The 23,449-nt window shown below is 51.0% G+C and overlaps 1 protein-coding gene and 1 non-coding gene across 6 annotated transcripts in view; one reads left to right on the top strand and one right to left on the bottom strand.

Moving 5' to 3' along the window:
• The window catches only part of PPP1R13B (protein phosphatase 1 regulatory subunit 13B), an 81,098-nt gene extending 61,904 nt beyond the window's left edge, over window positions 1-19,194 (bottom strand). For 2 of the 5 annotated variants that reach the window (XM_036306359.1, XM_036306358.1), the window contains exon 1: window positions 18,957-19,193. In XM_036306359.1, coding sequence (XP_036162252.1) covers window positions 18,957-18,965 — 9 coding nt within the window. In that variant the 5' untranslated portion in view covers window positions 18,966-19,193. Of the gene's footprint in view, window positions 1-18,956 lie in introns of all 5 variants that reach the window. The other 3 variants (XM_036306363.1, XM_036306361.1, XM_036306360.1) reach the window with 2 other exon arrangements.
• On the top strand, window positions 14,164-14,286 carry LOC118655075. The gene has a single exon (XR_004967196.1). It is a non-coding gene; the product is annotated as a small nucleolar RNA SNORA25 (small nucleolar RNA).
• Window positions 19,195-23,449: the final 4,255 nt, after the last annotated feature.

Consider the following 23,449-nt stretch of genomic DNA (forward strand, 5'->3'; position numbering starts at 1 on the left):
AAGAAGACACTCTCCAGAGAGAGTACCGGAAAGCAACAAATCATTTAAAAATCAGATCTAAAAAGGAAACAAAAACCCAAAAAATAGTTTTCTCTTTTTTCATGTTCAGTCCATCTACTTCACAGGCAGATGAAAGGCAAGCCTTATACAATGACCCATCGATACAACCTCAAAAAAATTCTTCTCCAATCCTTTATGCAGCAGGAACAAGGAAAAGAACAGGTTACGGCATGTAAGTGAAAGAGGGAGGAGCACCATCCTTATCTGACAGGTGAAGAAGCTGGGCCCAGAGAGGCTCATCCTTGCTCGAGGTCCAAATCTAAGCCCAGGAATGACGGAGAGCCTACGGCACCACCTTGCCCAGGACAGTCCCGGGTCCCTAAGGACAGGCGTCACAACTGGGCAGGCCGCTCTCCCTCCCTTCAAGGGGAGGTAGACAATGTTTTTATCCTCAAAGGAGAATGAGAAGAGGGGACAGAGAGGGGTGCATGTGCGCTGGGGACACCGGACCCGTATGTAGGTCTTGTCTCTTTCACCCAAGGCCAGCGAAAGTCCATGGGGCATAAGGACTCATGCCCAGATCTGGGCCCCACCAGACAACCAAGATCCTACACGCAAGGAATCGACTGACCTTGGAAATTCAAACGGCAGAACTCGACTTCACCCATCCAGGGTTTTACAGTCTAGCAGTCTTCCTCCACATCAGCTGCCAGTCCAGCAATAGTGGTAACAGTCTCCCTTCACTGACTATGTGCTAGACCTCCTGCTGGGCATTCTCCGTGCGTCATATTGTTCAATCCTGGGCAGAGGGCTTTTTGTTTTTTAAAACTATTATCTTTATTATTTTGGGGGTGGAAAATTAATATGCGTACATTATTTTTTCAAAAGAATCTAAGCCCTAACCGGTTTGGCTCAGTGGATGGAGCGGAGGCCTGCGGACTGAAAGGTCCCGGGTTCGATTCCGGTCAAGGGCATGTACCTGGGTTGCGGGCACATCCCCAGTAGGGAGTGTGCAGGAGGCAGCTGATTGATGTTTCTCTCTCATCAATGTTTCTCACTCTCTATCCCTCCCCCTTACTCTCTGTAAAAAATCAATAAAATATATTAAAAAAAAAACAAAAAACAAAAGAATCCAAGCCAGCGGTTCTCAACCTGTGGGTCGCGACCCCTTTGGGGGTCGAACGACCCTTTCACAGGGGTCGCCTAAGACTATCGGTAAACACATATATAATTACATATTGTTTTTGTGATTAATCACTATGCTTTAATTATGTTCAATTTGTAACAATGAAATTGGGGGTCACCACAACATGAGGAACTGTATTAAAGGGTCGCAGCATTAGGAAGGTTGAGAACCACTGATAAGCCCTTGCCAGGTAGCTCAGCTGGTTAGAGTGTCGTTCTGATACGCCAAGATTACAGGTTCAATCTCCAGTCAGAGCACATACAAGAAGTAACCAATGAGTGCATAAGTGGAACAAAACCAATGTTTCTCTCTCTCTCTCTCAAATCAATCAATAAAATCTTTTTAAGAGTCTAATAATAGAGGGAATTAAAAACAGTCCCCCTGCCGAAGCCGGTTTGGCTCAGTGGATGGAGCGGAGGCCTGCGGACTGAAAGGTCCCGCGTTCGATTCCGGTCAAGGGCATGTACCTGGGTTGCGGGCACATCCCCAGTGGGAGATGTGCAGGAGGCAGCTGATCGATGTTTCTCTCTCATCGATGTTTCTAGCTCTCTATCTCTCTCCCTTCCTCTCTGTAAAAAATCAATAGAATATATTTAAAAAAAAAAAAAAGTCCCCCTAATGATCCACACTTCAAATGCCTGTTATCTATCCTTTCAGATCTTTTTCTGCACCACAAACTCTTTTCTTCTTATAGTGAGACCACATGAAGTAGAGTGTTTTTTTCAGCCAACACTATCTTTTGGGCATTTTTCCATGAGAACACACAGTTCTGCTTCATTCTTTCTTCAGGCTACAGGTTATTTCCCTATAGGGCCTGCCATAATTCACTAGAGGCAGGCATTGTCACTTTCCCTTACAGATGAGGGGATAAGCTCCCACAGGTCGGGTAACTTGTCTAAGGCCACCCAGCTAGGAAGCGGCAGGGCCAGGGTTGGAATAAGGCCGCCTGAGTCTGCGCTCTGACACACTCCTGTCCCACAATGTACCTATTTTGCATGTTTCCATCAACTAGACTACAAACCCCTTGAAGACGGGGGATTAGAGTCTTTAAGTCTCCAGTGCCTAGAACTGAGTTGGCACATTATAGAAGTTAACAGGTGTTTGTTGTGTAGATACCTGCTGACTGCCACCTTTTCTGTACTACATTTATCTTCCCTACTATGCCGTTCGCATTTCCATGATGCATATAGTGGGGGCACAAACACATCTGCTGTAATACAGCTCCAACACCCTGCACAGAACTGCTCTCACTCTAGGCCTGGGTCACGGCTTCTCTCGAGTTCAGAATTCACATGTAACTCGAGCTTGGAGCCCACCTGCGCCCAGGAGCTGCCCTAAAGCAGCACTTAGGGCGGAGGCCCTCTACCAGCTCTCGCGCACACGCTAAGAAGTGAGCCCTAGGAAGGCTCTTCATTATTTGTCCAGCCCTCCTCGCTTTGTAGGAACAGAGAGTGTAAGGAATGGTTCTGACAAACAAACACAGCTTCAATACACAAACTGAAAATTTCAAAACACAAGTGTAAGCCAATTAAACGTAGATGATGTTAGGTGGTGTTTGGGGAGGGGCAGGATATGAAGGCAGTGAGATTTTGCCAAGATCTAAACATCTATTTGAGCCTCCAAAAAACTGAGAACCCCGAGTCTATAGTCTTGTCCTGCCTGATTCCATGTTGGTACAGAATGTTCACCTCGGTGCTCTCTAGCGCCAGGCTTCTCGCAATATTAGCTAAACCTGCCAGAAACAGGTTCTTTTGCATCATTAGCCATAAAGTGTCCCATGAAAAAACTTTAATCATAGTTTCCACATAACAAAAAAAGCCGACAGCCAGGCCAGCGTGGCTGAGCATCAACTTATGAACCAGGAGGTCACGGTTCAATTCCTGGTCAAGGCACAGGCGGTTGCGGGCTCAATCCCCTGTATGGGGCGTGCAGGAGGCAGCCGATCGACGATTCTCTCTCATCATTGATGTTTCTCTCTCTCTCCCTTCCTCTCTGACATAAATAAAAATATATTCTAAAAAAAACAAACACAAAAGTTCATTTTCCATTAAATTTAGTCAAGGAACTTAGTTATTTTGACTTTACTACCAAAAGCATGAGCAGCTACTATTACTATTGTAAAAATATCTCACTTTCCCTCCCATTACCGGGTAATGATTACCCCATATAAGCCTTCGTATCAAATAACTAGCAATCTTTCAAAAGGACTCCTATCAGAAACTGACTAGACCATAAGCTTTCTCTGTTAACAATGATATTTGAGGATTTGTTCAATTCTAGAGACAAATAACCACATAAGGTTATAAAGTGGGTTCTTGGGTTTTATGGCGAGACACTGGAGTATAACAGGCACAAGAAGCCAAAGCCCACCGTGCAAAGCAACGTTTTACCTTGTGCATAACATAAATTGGACACATTTACAAAATCACTCCTTCATTTGTTTGGGAAAGTGTCACTGAGCCCATCCTGGCCCTGGGCAGGCTTGGCACACACACAGCCAACAGGACAGGCCCCTCCCTGCCCTCCCCAAGCCCGGAGCTGAGGGAGAGACACCAGGCAACTGCAGTGGGAAGCTGCAGAGCGCCATTTGAGCCCACGGAAGGCTGCAGAATGCTGCCTGCCCCAGACGCCAGTCCCGAAAGACTTCCCAGAGGAAGCGGCCGTAGGCTGAGACTGGAATCCTCCATGGAGGGAGGGGAGATGGTGAATGGGAGCCAGGGGCAGGCAGATTGTGTTCTAAGTAGAGAATCCATTTAACTGTGCGAACACTGGGCAGCAGGGTGGGGGTGCCAATGACGGTCGGATGAAAACAGCCCTGATCAGGTACTCCTGCCCAATTAGGCACGGCTCTCTTCTGTGCCATTTAATCGCCACACCCCCATGGGCTTGTTTCCAGCCAGGCTTCACTCTAGAGCAGCGGTCGCCAGCGGTGCTCCGTGGACCACTGGAGGTCCGTGAGGTGCGAAAGGCTGCAGACCGCTGCTCTAGATGGTAATGAAGGGCTTCCACTTCGCAAATGTCTTCCACTTGCGAGACAGTGATCTTCTTATGTTTTGGTTTTACTTTTTATATTTTTCTACTCTAAATACAAATAATATTAGAAGGTGAGACCCTCAAAATAACCCAGTGTGTCAGAGCATACTGACGGGAAAAGTCAGACTAGGCAGTCGCCCCACATGTAGTAGGATTGGTAAAATATTTCAGAAAGAGGGTCATTTAATTATAACACTAATAATTAAATGTTGATATAATCATTGTTTCAAATTTTTCCTAATTTTAATTATAATCCTAAATCCTTTCATTATTAATTACACTATTTCTGCGGTGGTTAAGCAGCCTCAATGTTGCAGCAAACAAGAAATTGATTACCCAAAGACATGATGAGAGAGTATTCTCACAAAGTTACAATGTAACATCTTTCTTTGCCTGTGGAAACTTGTTCAATGCCCATCAGCAATTACGCTGTTTCCAAAGCAAGAATGACTTTAAAATGGAGCACTGACACACCATCTAACACTCTGGAAGAATGAATATTTGGGGGATAATGGCACCCACTATAGCGCTTACTAAATGCCGGGGACTTTGTTGTTGTTAATCCTCACCCAGGGGTATTTTCCCACTGATTTCTAGAGACTGGAAGGGAGGGACATGGACATAGACACACACACACACACACACACACACACACACACACACACACGGGGGGGGGGGTGTAATTGATGTGAGAGAGTGACATCCATTAGTTGCCTCACACATGCACCCCAACTAGGGCTGTGGATTGAACCTAAAACCCAGGCACTTGGCCAGGGCTTACAGGTTCTTTATAGTACATATGATGTGGCTACTGCCACACATAGCTATAAAGAACTTGAAACGTGGGTAGTTCATAATGAGATGTACTATATATGCGCAAAATATGTTCTGGAATTTGCAGCCTAGCCAGGATCTCTAGCCAAGTTCTGGTGTTATTGTCTTGTTACATCTGTATTTATACCAGTTGATTTTAATCCTGTCAATTTCTATTGCAAAGGTTAGGGCGTTTCTTATCTCCATTCCAGAGAGTAAAGATTATGTAACTTAAGTGTGATTGTTTGTAGTTAAAGTGATTAACTATCCTCCTGGCACTTAGTTAAGGGGTTTTATCCCCTCCCTAACTTCAGGGAAAAATCCCTACCTGGGGAAACAACCTTTCTCAGAGAGGTGACCTTGGTTAAAACACATAGTGCTAAAGAGAGCAAACATATTAAGAACAGTATGCCATATACGCCAGGTCCCTTGAAACATATGCTGTGCAGATGTTTCTTTCCTGCAGCGGCTGTGTCAAGCAGCAAGGATGGACCGGCTTCCGGCAGAAAGGCTTAGTGGGAAAAAATGTTAAAATAAAATGCTTATTATTATTAAAATCTATTTTTATTGATTTCAGAGAGGAAGGGAGAGGGAGCGAGAGAAACATCAATGATGAGAATGAATCATTGATCGGCTGCCTCCTGCACATCCTCCACTGGGGACCGAGTCCATAACCCAGGCATGTGCCCTGACAGGGAATAGAATCGTGACCTCCTGGTTCATACACTGACACTCAACCACTAAGCTACACGGGCCAGGCACTAATAATGTTTACATAATATTTTAGATATAGTAAGTAAATCAAATATATTACTAAAATTAATTTAACTTGCTTCCCCCCACTTTTTATGTGGCTACTAGAAATTTTAAAATTGCATGTGGAGCTCACTTGATGTTTCTGTTGGACAGAGCTCGTCTGGAATGTGCCCAGGTGCTGTCTGCATTATGGATATTTACTCTTTCCTGGTGACTTGGTCACCACGCGAACTTCAGCTACCATCATGTGTGTAATCTGTAATTGTGACATCTGCCCACCCTCAGACCTCAGAACACAACCGCGGGTTGTACTTAAAGCTGTGACTTTCTATGGTTTCCATCAGTCTGTCTGCCCTCAGCGACACCCCTCTAGCAACCTCCAATGCAGCACCTGAAGATTTGGAATTAGATTGTGCAACATGAGAGGATAGAGGTTAAGTGAGGGCTGAAGAAGTTCTCCGAACAAAACTGGCTTCAAGGCCAGACTCTCTGGTGACATTCTGACGGCTCAGAGACCCTTTCCTGCCTCGACTATCCTAGCAGATCCCTCTCGTCGACTCCAGACACCTCGCATCAACTGGAGCCCTTTATAATCCTGGTTAAACCCTTCAACAGACGTTTCAGCTTGAGAAGATGAAAAAGTTCTGGAGATGGATGGTGGTGATGGTTGCTGAGCAATGTGCTTGATGCCACAGAACTGTATACTTAAAAATAGGTAAAATGGTGAATTTTATGTTAGTTATTTTACCACAATTATAAAAACCATCTTCAGCCCAGCCAGCTGGTTGAGCATTGACCTGAGAACCAGGGGGTCATGATTCAATTCCCGGTCAAGGCACATGCCCAGGTTGCAGCCTTGATCCCCAGTCGGGGGCGTGCAGAAGGCAGCCGATCAATGATACTCTCTCATCATTGATATTTCTATCTCTCTCTCCCTCTCCCTTCCTCTCTGAAACCCTCAAAAGTTTCATATCTTTCTCAGGATGAAGTTCAAACTCTTATGCAGGTCATACATGGCCCTCAGAATCTGACCTCTACCCACCTTTGTAGCCTCCGCCTTACACCATCTGGCCTGACGTTCCTGGCACTTTCCCTCAACACACCACGGGAAATTAGATCGCAATGCCCTGCACATATTATTATACCTAATAAGCCCTTCCCTATCTCCTGCACCCCTTTCCTCATCCTTCTAAACCCCACCCCAATGTCACTCCTTGGTGAACGTTCCCGACATCCCAAGATGACTCCTGTCCCCACTGTGTCCCAACTACACCTTGAGCTCTGTCACCTTGCAATCCTTACCTTTTGGAAAGGCATTGTTTGGCTCGTGTGATTGTGCCCACTGGGAGCTCGCTACGACAGGGTCTGTGCCCAGCCCCAGCACAGAGGCAGCATCTAATGGTGCCCCTAAATGCCACTGAGGCCACTCAGTACACAAGTCCTTCCTGGATGCTACCAGAGGCGGCAATGCCCTAAGCACGGGGAGACCAGGGTGGGAAAACAAAGTGAAGCCCTGCTTCCACAGAGCGCCCACGAGTAAATGCCCAGTGAGCACAAGTACCACAGAGAGAACGGAGGCCCAGAAATGGGGTGCTTTGAATAAGGGAGCCTGGAGGTGTCCTCTCGGTAGAGCAGAAAGAAGCTCCCAGATCCAACACTGAGTGGCTCTGTAAGTGGTAAACCACTGAGCTGTGGTCTGCACGCAGAAGGCACTAGAACAGCCGCAGAAGGCACTAGAACAGCCGTGGGCAAACTACGGCCCAGGCCCGTTTGAAATGAATAAAACTATTGAAAAAAAAGACCGTACCCTTTTATGTAATGATGTTTACTTTGAATTTATATTAGTTCACACAAACACTCCATCCATGCTTTTGTTCCGGCCCTCCGGTCCAGTTTAAGAACCCATTGTGGCCCTCCAGTCAAAAAGTTTGCCCACCCCTGCACTAGAAAGAGAAGGCAAACCTTCCTTTTTAAGAAAAGCAAACCATTCCCTCTCTACCCTATCAACATGGCAGGTGTGCAGAAACCACCGGCTCCCTCGGCACAAACAGAAGCGCGACCTCGGTGGGTGCAGTGCCCTAACAGTCTTCCCAACTGCACCCCGGTCGCCAGGAAGCCTCCCGGTCGCTGGGCAAAACTCAGGAAGAGCAGACATCCTAGAGCTTATCCTGTCCCTAACACAGTGCTCTAAGCACCTGGCCATCCGCACCACCACCTTTAAAAATTCAGTTATGAACCATTGCAAAGAGGAAAGTCAGGCACAGAGGCTGAATAACTTGCCCAAGGCCACAGAGCTAGTGAGTGGCAAAGCTAGAACTTGAAACCAGGCAGCTTGGCTCCGGAGTCTGAGCTGTCCTCACTATGCCATACCTTTTCACATTTTGTATTTCTCACCACAAAATACTCTTTGTTCTATTGGAGAGTGTGTGTTTTTTCCTGTAAATCCCCAAATTGTCTTTCCTCACACGGTGACCAAACTTCACTTCTCATCTCTAGTTCTGTCACAAAAATCTCTATACTTCGATCTCTTGTGAGGTTAACTATTATTTTCTGCTATTATTCTCAAGACAGCCATTAGAGAGAAATATGAACATTCAACAGAGTGAAAAGCAGGGCACACACCACCAATGCAGACACAGAACACACTGCTGTAAAAAGTGTACGTATAAACTATGGGAGGTGCTGGGAGCACTCAGACGGGGCCCAGGCCGGCCACTGCCAGGGAAGCTTGGTCTAGTGGGGGTCAGGGTGGGGCTGGTAAGCAACCGACAAGCACAAAAGCTGATGTGTGTGGTGTGCCACAGATGCCCAGGCAGCCATCTAAAACGCCAAACACCTATTAAAAACCACTCAGTACATAGCAAAAGACTTCCTTGCTTGCTATGTTTAAGTAAAGACTTAAGATTTAAGAGTAACATCTTTTTGCATCTAGCAGGCATCTCAAACAACACAGCCAGCATAAAACTCATCCTCCCCCACAGAGCCCTCTAAATCTTTTCCCTCTCAAGTGTTCTCTATCGTAAAGGAAAAACAAGCCTGGCTGCTGAAGCAATAAACTTGTTATCCTCAACTCCAGCCACTGCCCTTCCTTCCTCTCTCTCTCTCAATCACAAACACAGTTACCCACGGGCACACACACTCACACGTAAGCACACTTGCAAGCAATCACACTTACTTGCACGCACATTCACCCTCACACTCACTATCAAATCTACTTTACCTCCTTTTGACTGGGTCTTTCTCTTCTTCAGGCCGAGCCCGGCCTGCACCAACTGGTCTCCTGACTGCTAGTCCTGTTGTCCTGGTGCTAGAATTCTCTCAGACAAACCTAGCTGTATCACTCTACTTCTTCAAAATGTTGATGGTTTCTGATCACCCACAGGATCAAATGCAAATCCTACTACAGGACGCACACACACGTGCCTCTTCACAACTGAGTCCAACACTACTTTCTGTATCATATCTTCTTTCGTTCAACAAATCATCATTGAACACGGACTATGTGGCCAGTCGTTGGGCTAAGCCAGGGGTGGGCAAACTTTTTGACTCGAGGGCCACAATGGGTTCTTAAACTGGACTGGAGGGCCAGAACAAAAGCATGGATGGAGTGTTTGTGTGAACTAATATAAATTCAAAGTAAACATCATTACATAAAAGGGTACGGTCTTTTTTTTTTTTAGTTTTATTTATTTCAAACGGGCCGAATCCGGCCCGCGGGCCGTAGTTTGCCCACGGCTGGGCTAAGCACTGGTGTAAATAGCAAATAAAAGGTGACAGCTCCTGCCTTCATACAATGGACAGGACAAGAAACAGGCATCCTCCAGTCACACAAAAGACTGTAACCATGCCAAGTACTGCAAAGACACACCAGCAAGATATTCTGAAGTCAGATAGTGGTGATGGCATGCAATCTTGTAAGTACCCTAAAAGATTGAATTATACACATTACAAGGTGCATTTTATGGGATGTGAATTACATTTTTTTTTTTTTAAAAAGTACACACCAGGTTGAATGCCTGTATTGGTGGATTTTGCCAAGGGAAAGATGGCGAAAGCTTTCCAGGGGAAATGAAACTTATTATAAACTAGAGGCCCAGTGCATGAATTCGTGCATGGGTGGGGTCCGGCCAGCCTGGCCCTAATCGGGGCCTGATCAGGGCCGGACCGGCCAGGGGGAAGGGTTGTGGGCAATTGGCAGTGGGCCCCACCCCCAAATGGGGTGGGGGGTATCTGGGGTCAGCAGCCAGGGGAGGGGCTGTGGGAGGTTGGCTGGCAGACCCCACCCCTGATCTAGCCGGTTTGCTGGCTGCAGTGGGCATCATAGCGACTGGTCATTACAGTTGTCAGGGCGTTACGGTCGCTGGTTTTTTATGTATATAGATAACTAATACTTACTGAGCATACTACACAACAGGCACGTTTCCCTGTAAAAATCTGTTTTATCATCCTAACAACCCTACACAGTTACCATTATTTTTAAAAATATATATTTAATATAATAATACATTTTTATTGATTTCAGAGAGGAAGAGATAGAAGAAACATCAGTAAGAGAAAATCATTGATAGGCTGCCTCCTGCATGACCCCTACTGGGGATTGAGCCGGAAGCCCGAGCATGTGCTCCCACTAGGAACTGAACTGTGCCCTCCTGGTTCATACACAGGTCTGACACAACCACTGAACTACATCAGCCACGCCATGGTTACCATTATTATCCTCTGCTTAGAGACAAGGACCTGAGGGTTCACATAACCTTTTCCATGGTCAGAGAGTCAATAAATGGTGATGCCAGAATTCACACGTAAGCCAACTGACTCTTATTTGCTATAGTGAAGTCATCTAGGCAATGCCTGCTACTCAGACTTACTTCTAATACAACTAGAGGCCCAGTGCACAAAATGCATGAACGGGTGTGGTCCGCAGGCCTGGATGGCGATCAAAGCGTGAGTGTCTGGAATGGAAGGGCAGGTCCCAGCTGACCTCTGGGTCCTGGGCAGCACCTGGGCCCCCAGGGTCCCCTTTGCCTGAGTCATCGGACCCCTGCCTGGCTCCCTCCGTGCCTGAGGGCCAGGCGGTGGCCCCGCTGCCCGCCACCATCACTGGTCACTGTCTGCGGTGTGATTGATGGAGCAATTGGGCCCCCGCTCGGCTCCCTCAGTGCCTGGGCGCCGAGCAGTGGCCCCGCCCCTCCCACTGCTCATTGCTGTCTGCGGGGTGATCGGCTGGGCAATTGGGCCCTGCTTGCACCCACCTTGTCCTGGCGCCGCCCGCTCACCTGCTCCACCATCCCACTGTGGCCCTGCTCTCTTCAGGGCCCATCGTGGCTGGTAGTGCCTCCACTGCCACTCACTGCCAGTGCCATGTCTCCGATGCCTGCCATGTTTTGCGCCGCCCCCCTGGTGGTCAGCACATGTCATAGCAAGTGACCGAACTCCCAGTAGAGGGGACAATTTGCAAATTAGGCTTTTAGTATATAGGACCAGAGGCCCGGTGCATGAAATTTGTACACTGGGGGGGGAGGGGGTGTCCCTCAGCCCAGCCTGCGCCCTCTCGAAGTCCACGACCCCTTGGGGGATGTCTGCCTGCCGGCCTATGCCTGATCCCCCTTAGGCCCTGGGGATCGGGCCTAAGCTGGCAGTCAGACATCTCTCTTACAGTCCCGGGCTCTCGCAGTCCAGGACCCCTCGCTCCTTACCACCCGCCTGCTGTGGAGCTGGGAGAGGCTCCTGCCACTGCCGCTGCCAATGCGCTCGCCAGCCGTGAGCCTGGCTTCTGGCTGAGCGGCGCTCCCCCTGTGGGAGTGCACTGACCACCAGGGGGCAGCTCCTGCATTGAGCATCTGCCCCCTGGTGGTCAGTGTGAGTCATAGTGACCGATAGTTCTGGCGTTGGGTCGACTTGCATATTAGGGTTTATTATAGAAGGCAAGTAAACCGCTGTTTCATTTCTTTCAATATAAGTTTCTCTCCATGTCCTTTGTCTTTACCATAGCCTATTGAGGACCGGATCCTACACCAGCCCCCCAACACCACCCCCTTTCTGACTGCATCTCCTCCATTCCCCCCTCACATACTCTGTCTGCTCCAGCCACACGGGCCTCCTCGTGTTTCTCCAGTATGCTGGGCACACTCCTACCACAGGGCCTTTGCATTTGCTTGAGCTATGATTATAATCACAGCATGTTATAAATCATGATGCTACCCACACTTCAGTTAACATGTTCTCTAGATACACTAACCATACCACTGGCAAGATTCTGTACTGAACTGTACACTCAATATTTTGAATGTCACTTACTAATTTTAATAAAAACTACCACATTTTTTCAGTCTTCTACTGTTCTGCATGATGTCACATGAAAGGATTTTTATTTTACAAAATCCAGTAACAGCAGATTTAAGAGTAATGTCTTTTTGTATCACAGCAGGCATCGCAAACAACACAGCCAACATAAAACCCATTCTTCCCCGCAGGGCCCTCCAAATCTTTTTAATCAGCATGAACAACAGTCATACAGCTACCTCTGCAGCAAAATAAAACAATCAAGCAAGAAAATGTCCCAATAGAACTCGATCACCCCATGCCTCCATTCAGCCTTGAGCCATAGGTTGTGAAAGAACCATGGCAACAGCACTTCAAGGCACCAACCCACCAAAATTTTACTGAAAAACTATTGCCCATCTGTATACAGGGGAAAAAAGCATGCTTATATAACTTCAATATAATAACCTGGTGATATTTTTAGCTCCTATCCTGCTAAAAATCCTAAGTAACTCTTAAGTATCTATACCGACATGTTCTGTTCAAAGTAGAATGCTGAGAAAAGAAAGATACATTTTGCCGGGAGCCGGTCCATGCTTGCTGTTTCAAGGGACCTGGCATATATAGCATACTGTTCTTAATATGTTTGCTCACCTTCTTGGCACTATGTGTTTTAACCAAGGTCTCTGAGAAAGGTTGTTTCCCCAGGTAGGGTATTTCCCCTGAAGTTAGGGAGGGAATAAAACCTCTTAACTAGTGCCAGGTGGGTAATTAATCACTTTAACTACGAACAATCATGCTTAAGCTACATAATCTTTACTCCCTGGAATGGAGAAAGAAACGCCCTAACCTTTGTAATAGAGATTGATAGGATTGAATCAACTGGTATAAATACAGATGTAATAAGACAGTAAGACACAGAACTTAGAATACGGAACCAAGAGAGACAGAACCTAGGCACAGAACCTATACAGAACGTTCTCTAGAGACAGAAGAACTTCGCTGGAGAGAACATGGCAAAAGATCCTGGACAGAAACTGGCCTCAGAACCTAGAGACAGAACCTAGCGAGAGAACATGACAAAAGATCTTGGACTGAACCTGACTACAGAAACTGTCAACAGAACCTGACTAGAACCTAGTGACTGAACCTGGCTGGAGAACCTGGACAGAACCTGGCTGGAGAACCTAGCGAGGGAACTTGGCTACAGAACCTGGCTGGAGAACCTGGAGAACCTGGCTGGAGAACCTAGCAAGACAACATGGACACAGACCCTGGCAGGAGATCCTAAGCAGAACCTCTCTGGAGATCCAGACCAGAACTTGGCTGGAGATCCTGGCTAGAGATCCTGGCTAGGCTGCTGATCAACTGAACGCTGTCTCCATGTCATCTCTTCTTCGCCGACTCCGTCCACACCTTTGGGGACCCCTGGACCTGCTGGGGTTGGACCCCGGCAACATTTGACACATTTACCTTTAAAATAGCATTGTCCCTCAAGATGGTGAAAACTATCACTTTTTATGAAAACGATTCACCTTGGGATGCTTTTCAATTGTGCGCTTCATTTGAACTGAGCACAAGGTGGGAAGTCAGCCAACCTCAGATTACTGGCGCCTCTAGTCCTTGCCTTGACTTCAGCAAACTCCGGAGTGACTGGCCCAGAGGCCAGGAGCAAAGGCTTTGAGGCGTTTGTTTTCAAGCCTTGCTTGCCCACTGCCTAGCTGGGGGGCCTCCGCCAAGTGTCCTTAGCTCTGAGCCTCAGTTCACCATAAAATGCAGACAGCACCACAAACCTACGACACAGGGCCCTGGCGCAGGGTGACAGTACCGTCGGCGGAGGGCCCACCATCACTAAGTTGCATTATAGGAAGTTAAAGAGCTGCAAAACTTTATGGCTGTGCTTAACACTGCAGCCTTCAGAAGAGCTATCCATGCAGACTATTTTTAAGTTCAATAAAACTAATAATAAAAGCTTTTATAGGCACAACTTTGTAGGATCAAGGCTTTGCCTTTCCTTTTGTGAAATTTTTGGCAGTCCAAAGGCTAGAAATAGTTTTATTATTTTAAATGGTAATATTATGTGTGTAATTTTTGTTTAAAAACAACTTCTCCATAGGTCATTTCAGAGAGAGCTTAGGAGACCAAAACCAGGAGCTCTTGACACTGTGACCTACGATTTAAGTTCTCCATAGGATGTAACAGACAATAGTGCTATGTTCTCCTGAGGAGATGTAAGATTTAGCTACTCATACCAATGATTAGTGATGTGGGAAAGTAAATAAATGTTTTCCAAGTTTTTTAAAAAAATTATCTAGTCTTTGTTTACTGAATTAGGCTATAAATTTAAGCCTATCAGTGACTTAATTATTAATTAACAAGAATAGCAAACATCTACTGAGCTCTTCCTAGCTGCTCTATCATACAAAGGTGCTTGGGCAGCTTACTAAAAGGCTGCCAACATGAAGTGTGCCAGGCTGCCTCACCCTTTGATGTAGCCAATATGAATAGTATGGACCTTCATGAAAGCATCTGCTATACATCAAGTTTGGGACCAAAATAACCACTCGGTAATCACCAGGACCAACTCATTTTACAGATGGGAAATGGAGGCCCGAAGAGTTTAAGTCCAGAGGTCACACAGTAACTAACTAGAGAGGCCTAGCAGCTGATCTCCCTGCTCCAATTTGTTGTTTGATCAAGTACATGACAGCCGATGGTTCAAAAAGAGGGAGACCTGTGCTAATACCTCTAAATGTTTCAACATGGTTGGGAAGACACTGAAATAAGTGTTCGCTTAATGGGCGTTAAATATTAAGCGCTAAATAATGTGACTCACAGACCATAGCGACATGTGGTGAAAGGGCTCCAGGGCCGGAGATGCGAGGAGCCAGCTAGTCCCACTGCGTGGGTCCACGGGAGGTAAGGAGTCCCACTGCTAACATAACCAAACACTGCCACCAGCCTGCCCTTCTGAGGAAGAGGACACAGCCCAGAGCCATACAGCTTCCTTTACTCAGTTAGCATTCCTTTGGAAGAGGAAAAAGTATCCTTAGCACCATTACCCATATACAAGGCACAAAAAGACTTACCAACTGCAAGTGTTTGCTCTTTTTTAAAGAGAATAATAGCCCTGACCAGTTTGGCTCAGTGGATAGAGCGTCAGCCTGCGGACTCAAGGGTCCCAGGTTCGATTCCGGTCAAGGGCATGTGCTTTGGTTGTGAGCACATCCCCAGTGGGGAGATGTGCAGGAGGCAGCTGATCCATGTTTCTCTCTCATTGATATTTCCAACTCTCTATCCCTCTCCCTTCCTCTCTGTAAAAAAAAAAAATCAATAAAATATATTAAAAAAAAAGAATAATGCTGATTAATGATCAAGACAGTTTTCATGCTTTTAGGCTCTGAATCAAGCAATTTTTATTAAAATCCTTATTTCTATCAGAGTTCTTTACGCAGAGCCTAAATGCTTCCAGGTCCAGATCTTAGGGACAAGTCAACAAATAATCGTTAAAATACAGCCCATTTTGTTTCTTGGGAAAAGATCCTTAAAATGTCATCCACTGACCAAAAAAAAAAAGGCAAGTAACTATAGATAATAGCATGCAAAACCATTTTGATAAGGAGAAATTCCAAAATGTAACTGTTTAAAAGTAGACAGTCATGGAACTCTATGTAATGGGCAAACTGAAGACTTCTACAAAGACTTGGATGTGTCAGATGAGAACATAGTCAGATGCTTTTGAATTGACCACTTGGTCAATTCGAAGTCACCACAGACACTGCACACTAACGGCCAATTTTCAGATAAACTAAAACACACTCTACCCTGCGTTGCCTCCTGTGTGGTCACTGAACACACATGGCTGCTGAGCACCTGGGATGCGCTGGTCTGAACGGAGATGTGCTCTATAGTGTGAAACTTCTCTGATCCATACTGAACTCACCAGATTTCAATGATTTAGTACAAAGAAAAGGGCATAATATCGCATTAATAATGTTTCATATTGATGACGTGCTGAGATGACAGTATTTCTGATATAAATGAGTTAATAAAAGCCATTATTTTAAAAATACCACCCTTTTGCTCAGCCAGTGTGGCTCAATGGTTGAGCATCAACCTATGAACCAGGAGGTCACCGTTCAATTCCAGGTTGGGGCACATGCACAGGTTGCAGGCTCGATTCCCAGTGTGGGGTGTGCAGGAGACAGCCAATGATTCTCTCTCATCATAGATGTTTCTATCTCTCCCTCTCCCTTCCTGACATCAATAAAAATAATAAAAAATAAAATAAAATACCACCCTTTTAAGTGTGTTTTCTAGAAAATTTAAAATTGTGTCTGTGGGGCTCACATTACATTCCTATTGGAAGTGCTGCTCTCTACAAACTATGCAAAATACGACCCAATCTTGCTTCAATGATTCATCGTGATGATGAACACCAAATGTACAATAAAGGAAGAAAATCTTATTCATATCTTGGGTATGTAGTTTGCGATACTATCAGGTAAGAATCACATGTCATTACATTTACAATCAACCCCAGCTGTGTTAAGAGAGGAAAGACTCAATCCTACAAGTAGTATTTTTAGGGATCAAGAAGGAAATACAAAGTTAAAGGCCACACAGAGGGACTAAGAGAAATACCATCTGTCTCTAAAAGGCATTTTGAAACAAAAGCAGGGTGATCAAGTTAATAGCCCTCGCTGTTTTTTAAAAGCAGTATTTGATTATTTTGAGTATCATAAAGAAATTTCCCAAATGCCAGCTAAGCAAACTTCTTTACAAAGGAAAGCTGGTAGGGCAGACTAGAAACCAGCCATGCAGAGGTGAAATGTCTGAATGTATCCTGTGAAAAATATAAACTAAGCTTTTTTTAAAAAAACAGGGTATTTAGAATTAAACATTATGCAATGATAAAATCAGTCAAAATCTTGCAGGTAACCTTCCATCTTACTGTAGTGTAATACATCAGCCCACCCTTGCAGGTTTAACTGAAAGTGCTGTCACAATTCCACACCACATAATGCTCCAAACCCGGCCGGCAGAAGGAGGGGACCCTTTCCAAGCGCCTTATCTTGCAGGGGGTAAAATTAGAAACCGACACAGAGCCCAGGCTCGCTGGTGAACATCTGCATGGCGTCCGCAGGCACTCTGGGCCCCTCAAGCTGTCTGACTGCAGGGAGGCCCCGGACCTGGTGTGTCTCGGTCCCCACTAAACTCCTGGCGGGGAGGCCGGGACTCCTTCAAGGTCACACAGCTGAAAAGTAGCAGAGCCAGCGCGGGACTCGGAATCTCCGGATGCTCACCCAGCTCTCCTTCCCTTAAAGACAAGCCCTTCACTGAAAACCAAACGCTCAGAACCGCAACACGCCCGGATGCCAAAGACGGATCTCGGGCTCAGGCGCTGCAGCAGGACGGGCTGGAAGCGAGGCCGAGGAGGAAGCGCCCGGGGGCAGGGGTCCGACCGAACGCCCCTGGGCGCAGCCGCAGAGGGCACTCGGGCTTCCAGGCAGAGGCTGCAGAGAGCACGGCCCTGCTGCGTCGCTCTCAGTGTGTCTGGGAATTTCACTAATAGACGGCACTGGGGAAGCCAACCCACCCCTCTGGGCACCGCCGTCCGATTCTCTTCCTGTGTCATGACCTTTGCTTCCCAAGAAGCTGGACTAGAGAATTAGAATTCAGCACCCACGGCTGCTCAGAGGGCGGGAAGGGAAGACTGGGGGGGGTGGGGGGCGCAGTGGCCAGTGTCTCCCGCCCGGCAGGACCCGTCCCGGAGCGCAGGACACAGGCGGCGCCACCGGGGAGGGGCGTGCTCCGCCTCCGCAGCGCGGTGACAACGGGGGTGGGGGTGGGGGCACGGCGGGAGGCACAGCCCCAGGCAGGGCTCCTGAGAGCCCGCACCTCCCCCCCCACCCAGGTGAGCTCCTGCCACAGCAGCTTCCAGAGCCAGGATCCAAACCCCCCCCCCCCGGGTGAGCTCCTGCCACAGCAGCTTCCAGAACCACAGCAGCTTCCAGAACCAGGATCCAACCCCCCCCCCGCCCCGGGTGAGCTCCTGCCACAGCAGCTTCCAGAACCAGGATCCAAACCCGCCCCCCCCCCAGGTGAGCTCCTGCCACAGCAGCTTCCAGAACCAGGATCCAAACCCGCCCCCCCCCCCCCCCCGCCAGGTGAGCTCCTGCCACAGCAGCTTCCAGAACCACAGCAGCTTCCAGAACTAGGATCGAAACCCCCGCCACCCCACCCCAGGTGAGCTCCTGCCACAGCAGCTTCCAGAACCAGGATCCAACACCCCCCCCCCCCCCGCCAGGTGAGCTCCTGCCACAGCAGCTTCCAGAACCAAGATCCAAACCCGCCCCGCCCCCCCAGGTGAGCTCCTGCCACAGCAGCTTCCAGAACCAACAGCAGTTTCCAGAACCAGGATCCAAACCCGTCCCCCCAACCCCCCGTGAGCTCCTGCCCACAGCAGCTTCCGGAACCAGGCGGGATCGCAGACGCGGGCTCCAGCGCGGGAGCCCAGCACGTTGCAGGCGGGGGCAGAGGCGCCGCAGCCCCGCACCTGGACGAGCGCCACGCGACCCCGGCCTCGCGTTCACACCCGCCAGGCCGGGCGGGAAATGACGGGCTCCGACTCGACCTCCTGCCTCCCCGCCCGGCGGGAAGGGCCGCGGCCCGGGGGGACCCGCCCCGCTCCCGCCCTCGGACCCCCGCCCGGCCCGCGCTGACAGCCCGGCGCGCCCCCACCTGCCCGCCCGGGGTCGCGGGGCCGGGCGCGCCCGCCAGGCCACTTCCTTCCCCGCCCGGCCGCCCGTCCGCCCGGCTTCGCGCGGGGCCCCAGGCGGGGGGCGAGGGAGGAAGGAGGCTTGGCCGGCGGCCCGTGGAGGAAGCCGCCGTCGCCCGCACCCACCGGCATCATCGCGACGCGAGTCCGCGACGCCCTCCGCCGCCTGACAGGACGCTCGGCGCCGCGCCCGCCGCTCCGACCGCTCCCAGGCCGCGCGCCGCCGCCGCGCTCTCGGGCCCTCGGTGGCGGGTGCGGCGGGTGCGGCGCCTGGCCGGCCTGTCGCGGCCGCGGGCGCGCTGCGTCGCTGTCCCGGGACCCGCCGCCGCCGCCACCGCTGCCGCCGCCGCCGCCTCCGCCGGAGCGCCTCGCCGCCCGCCGCAGGCTCTCGCCTCAGCCCGCAGGCCACGCCCCCCCGCGCGTCGCCCCCACAGGGCCAACCGCCCGCTCCGATTGGTCCGGCGGGGACGGGGGCGGAGCCTGGGCGGGGCCCCGCCCTCCAACCCCCTCCGCGCCAGGTGCGTGCGCGTCCGCGCTCCCGCGGTGGGGGGGTGCGCGCTGCGAACGCCGGGCCGCTGGCCCTCCTGGCCGCGCGGGACCGACACCCCGGACTGTCCGAGGCCTCCGGCGTGGGAAAGCGAGGCGCACAGAGGGAAGGGCCCGGCCGGGACCCCGCGGCGAGTCACACCCAGGCGAGGACTCCAACCGCAGCTCCGGGAGGCGGCGGGGGCGGGGCGCGCCCGCGTCTGACCGCGGCCTGACCTCCGCTCCCCGCGCCCCGGGGGGCTCCTGGCGAGGGGCCTCGTCCGAGGGGCGCGAGTGCGCCCGGAACCCCCACGTGACCCGGCTCCGCATGGCACCGGGGGAACCCACGAACGTGCCTGCGCTGCGGCCCGTGGACCACCCATCGCCCCCACCCCGTCTTCTTGCGGCTTCCGGTGCCCACCTCCCTCGGCCAGAGGGCCCCCAAGCGTGGCGTTTCATACAGGGGCACCCTGCCCCGGCCTCGGACGCCGGTGCCCACCTGTGCCGGCTCCGGAGCGCGAACGTCCCAGGGCAGGTCCAGTCCTCTGGGCTCCAGGCCTCTCCCCACAGCCTCGTCTCCTTGGCACCCTCCCCTCTGACCCCAGCGACAGAGACCTGGACGGACCACCGTGTGCCCAGGGCCCAGTGCAGGGCATGGAGCAGGCCCGGGGGAGGCTGGCCAGCGGGCAGGATGCCTGCCTGCCCTGCACAGTGCGCCGGCCCTGCCACCCCGTCCACAGCACCCCTGTGGCCCACGGCACCCAGAAGCGGAAGCCTGTTGATGGCCCCGGCACCAAAGGCCGTAAACTACCGTGGGAAGGGTCTGTCTGTAACCCGTCTGCTCCTCCAGGAGGCCGGCTGCTGGGAGGGGTGCGGAGCCAGGAGGGAGGAGGCCTGGAGAAGCCCCTGCCCTCTCCTGGAGCCAGGGACCTTCGGAGGCCGCGGGGGGGAGGGGGGGTGCGGGGGGGGGGGGCTGAGAGGGGAGGCTTCAGTTATGCAGACATTGCTTCTGCCGCGCCCCCACCGTATGACCTTAGACAAGCACCATCGCCCTGTATGTCAGTTTGCCCGTCTCTCTAATGGGAGGATGCAGACATAACAGTGCCTGCCTCGTGGGATCTGGGGAGCTTCAGATCCATGTGTCAAAGGCCCTCACACAGCCTGTGGAGCATGGTAGCCGGTCCTCTGTCAACAGCAGATGTCTGGAGTGAGGCTGCCATGAGCAAGCAGGCTCCGCACATGTTCTGGGACCTTGAATATATGCCCTTGGGCGTCAGTGGCTAGAGGCATCCCTTCTGGGAGCAAGATCCTAGGCAGGAACTCAGAGACCACACTCTTCTGCCAACTCTGCTTCTTTAAAAAATATATATATATATAAAATATATATATCAGGGAGGAAGGGAGAGAGAGAGAAACACCAGTGATGAGAGAGAATCATGGATCGGCTGCCTCCTGCACACTGGGGATTGAGCCCACAATCTGGGCATGTGCCCTGACCGGGAATCAAACCATGACCTCCTGGTTCATAGGTTGATGTTCAACCACTGAGCCACGCCGGCCGGGCTCCAGCTCTGCTTCTGACTCCCCCTGTGGCCCTAGGGACTTGCACCCCTTCTCTGAAACTCGTTACCCATGTGTGACCAGAGAGGGGTTACATTCCATGACCCCCCCCAGGCCTTCCAGCTCTGACATGCTCATGAGTTGTGAAGGGGCCCGGTCCCTCGCTGGCCCACTGCAGACAAGTGTCCCCTGGGGTGAGGTGATCAAAATGAGCCACTCTCCTGAGAAGGGGAGCCTTAGCCCCTGGGGTCCCACTCTTGCCTGCAGGACCTATGGGCACAACGAGTGGCAGGCGCCCACCCTGACGTCAGGGTCCCTCTGTCCTCCAGGCAGGCAGGCAGGCATCCATTTGAGCCCAGGCCGGTCCGTGGCTCCCCACAGAGTCTCTCCAGCTGGTCCCCCTCCTCCCCACGCAGCTGCAAACACCTGGCATCAGGCCTATCTCCTGGCATCTAGACCAAGGGCGTCGTAATTGGCCTCCCTGCTTTAACCTCCTCCACACCCAGACCATCCCACACGCGGCATAATTAGGTCACCCGTGCACACGCCCGCCCTGCAAAGCTTTTTCCTGTTTCCCTATCGCAGACTAATGTTCACAGGAGGTCTTTCAGGAGCCTCTGTTGACGGTGGGATAGGAACTTAGGGTGACAGAAGATGTCCAGGTTGTTCGGGGTTGCCTGCTTGCAGGTGTAAGGGGCCTGGAATCTGCTTTAAAACAGCTTAGCCAACGAGAGAGAGAGAGAGAGAGAGAGAGAGAGAGAGAGAGAGAGAGAGAGAGAGGGCCTAGCTGACCCATACGCAGAAAGCCTGGGTGATGGCTGAACATGGGTGATGGGTGTATGAGGTGCACTGTATTTTTCTCTCTAGTAAGTATCTGTGAACTGTTTTACATTAAAATTGGGGGGGAAATCAGCATAGATTCACATTTGCATAAAGGAAGTTGTTTTTTTTTGAGTCTGTTGATTAGAACTTGGAACACCAGTGAAGCAAGGAAGGGTCTCGGATAGAAGCAGCAGCAGGAGAGAGCCCGGTGGGCTGTTCTGGCTCTAGGAACGTCGTGGGAAGGAAGTGGGCCAAGGCGGGGCTGCTGTCCGCTCACTGAGAGGCAGAGAAGGGGGCCTGGGGGCAGGTTGGGGGTTAGCCTGGGAGGAGCTGCCGCTGCCCGTGGCTCCCCTGGTGGCCAGTCTTGTGGGGACCCTTGGGGTTTAGGAGAAAAAAGAGTCACTGGAAACGGAGATTCAGGTGGGTGTGCCCCACGGAGGGCGTTCCCGGAGGGAATTCTTGAAGGATCCGAAGAACACTGATAGAGCAGTGACTGGAGGGCAGAGTGGGAACTGGGTAGATGAGGGACAGAAACCCAAGCGCCACTTTCTGCTCTTTTTAAAAATAAACTATTTTTAGAACCATTTAAAAAATAGTTTCTTGATTTTTAGAGAGAGGGGAAAGGAGAGGGAGAGAGAGAGAAACATTGATGTGAGAGTGAAACATCCATCCGCTGCCTCCTGCACACCCTCTACGGGGAATCGAACCAGCAACCTTTCAGTGCATGGGACGATGCCCAGCCAGCTGAGCCACACACACACTGGCCAGGGCTTTAGAACCATTTTAGATTGATGGGAAAATGGCGAAGGTGATACAGAGTTCCAATGTTATATGACCTACCTGGCCGGGGCCACGCCCAACCAGTCACCTGCCTCATCAATTTAGCCCCCTACAGGCAGAGCGATGATCCTAAATGGCAATCAGACCTGGCCAGGCCCTAGTGCAGCGGTTCTCAACCCTTTGGGGGTCGAACGACCCTTTCACAGGGGTCGCCTAAGACCATCGGAAAACACATGTAGAATTACATATTGTTTTTGTGAGTAATCACTATGCTTTAATTATGTTCAATTTGTAACAATGAAATTGGGGGTCACCACAACATGAGGAACTGTATTAAAGGGTCGCGGCATTAGGAAGGTTGGGGGCAGCGGGTAGTTAGACCCAGGGGTTTGGGGCTCCTGCGCCCCAGCCTCAGACCCCGCTCCCTGCCAGGCAGTCCCCCAACCCGCCCCCCACGCCCACCCCCTTGTGGGGCGGGGCCAGTGGGGACCCAGGCTCCGGTCCAGCCTCACGGTTCCCAGAAACCTGCTCCCGCCGGGGTTGGCTGCTGTGGGCATTAAGGAGTGATTTTGTCCTCGGGCTGGAAAAGAACATGGTGCGGATGGACACAGCCCGCGGTCTGCGCTCGTGGTCCGGTCGCTCACCCGGCCCTGGGTCCCTGGCGCCCGGTGCGCAGTCGGCGCTACTGATGCTCATTCCGCCGCCCCCGCCGCCCCCGGAGGAAACGCAGCTGAACACCCGGCGACCGCCGCCCTGTGGGGACCTCATTCCCACGCAGGCCGCGGGCGCCCAATTCGGGGTCACAGCCCTGGGGGTGCGGCCTCTGCGGGAGGGTCGGCGCGTGCAGGACGCAGCGAAAGCTCAGCTCATCCGGCCAGGACCGCCACCCCCCCATCCCCATCCCCTTGCAGGCAGGTGCTCTCTGAGGCCCA

Source organism: Myotis myotis, unplaced genomic scaffold, assembly GCF_014108235.1.
Source record: "Myotis myotis isolate mMyoMyo1 unplaced genomic scaffold, mMyoMyo1.p scaffold_m19_p_41, whole genome shotgun sequence".
Classification (NCBI taxonomy): Eukaryota; Metazoa; Chordata; class Mammalia; order Chiroptera; family Vespertilionidae; genus Myotis; species Myotis myotis.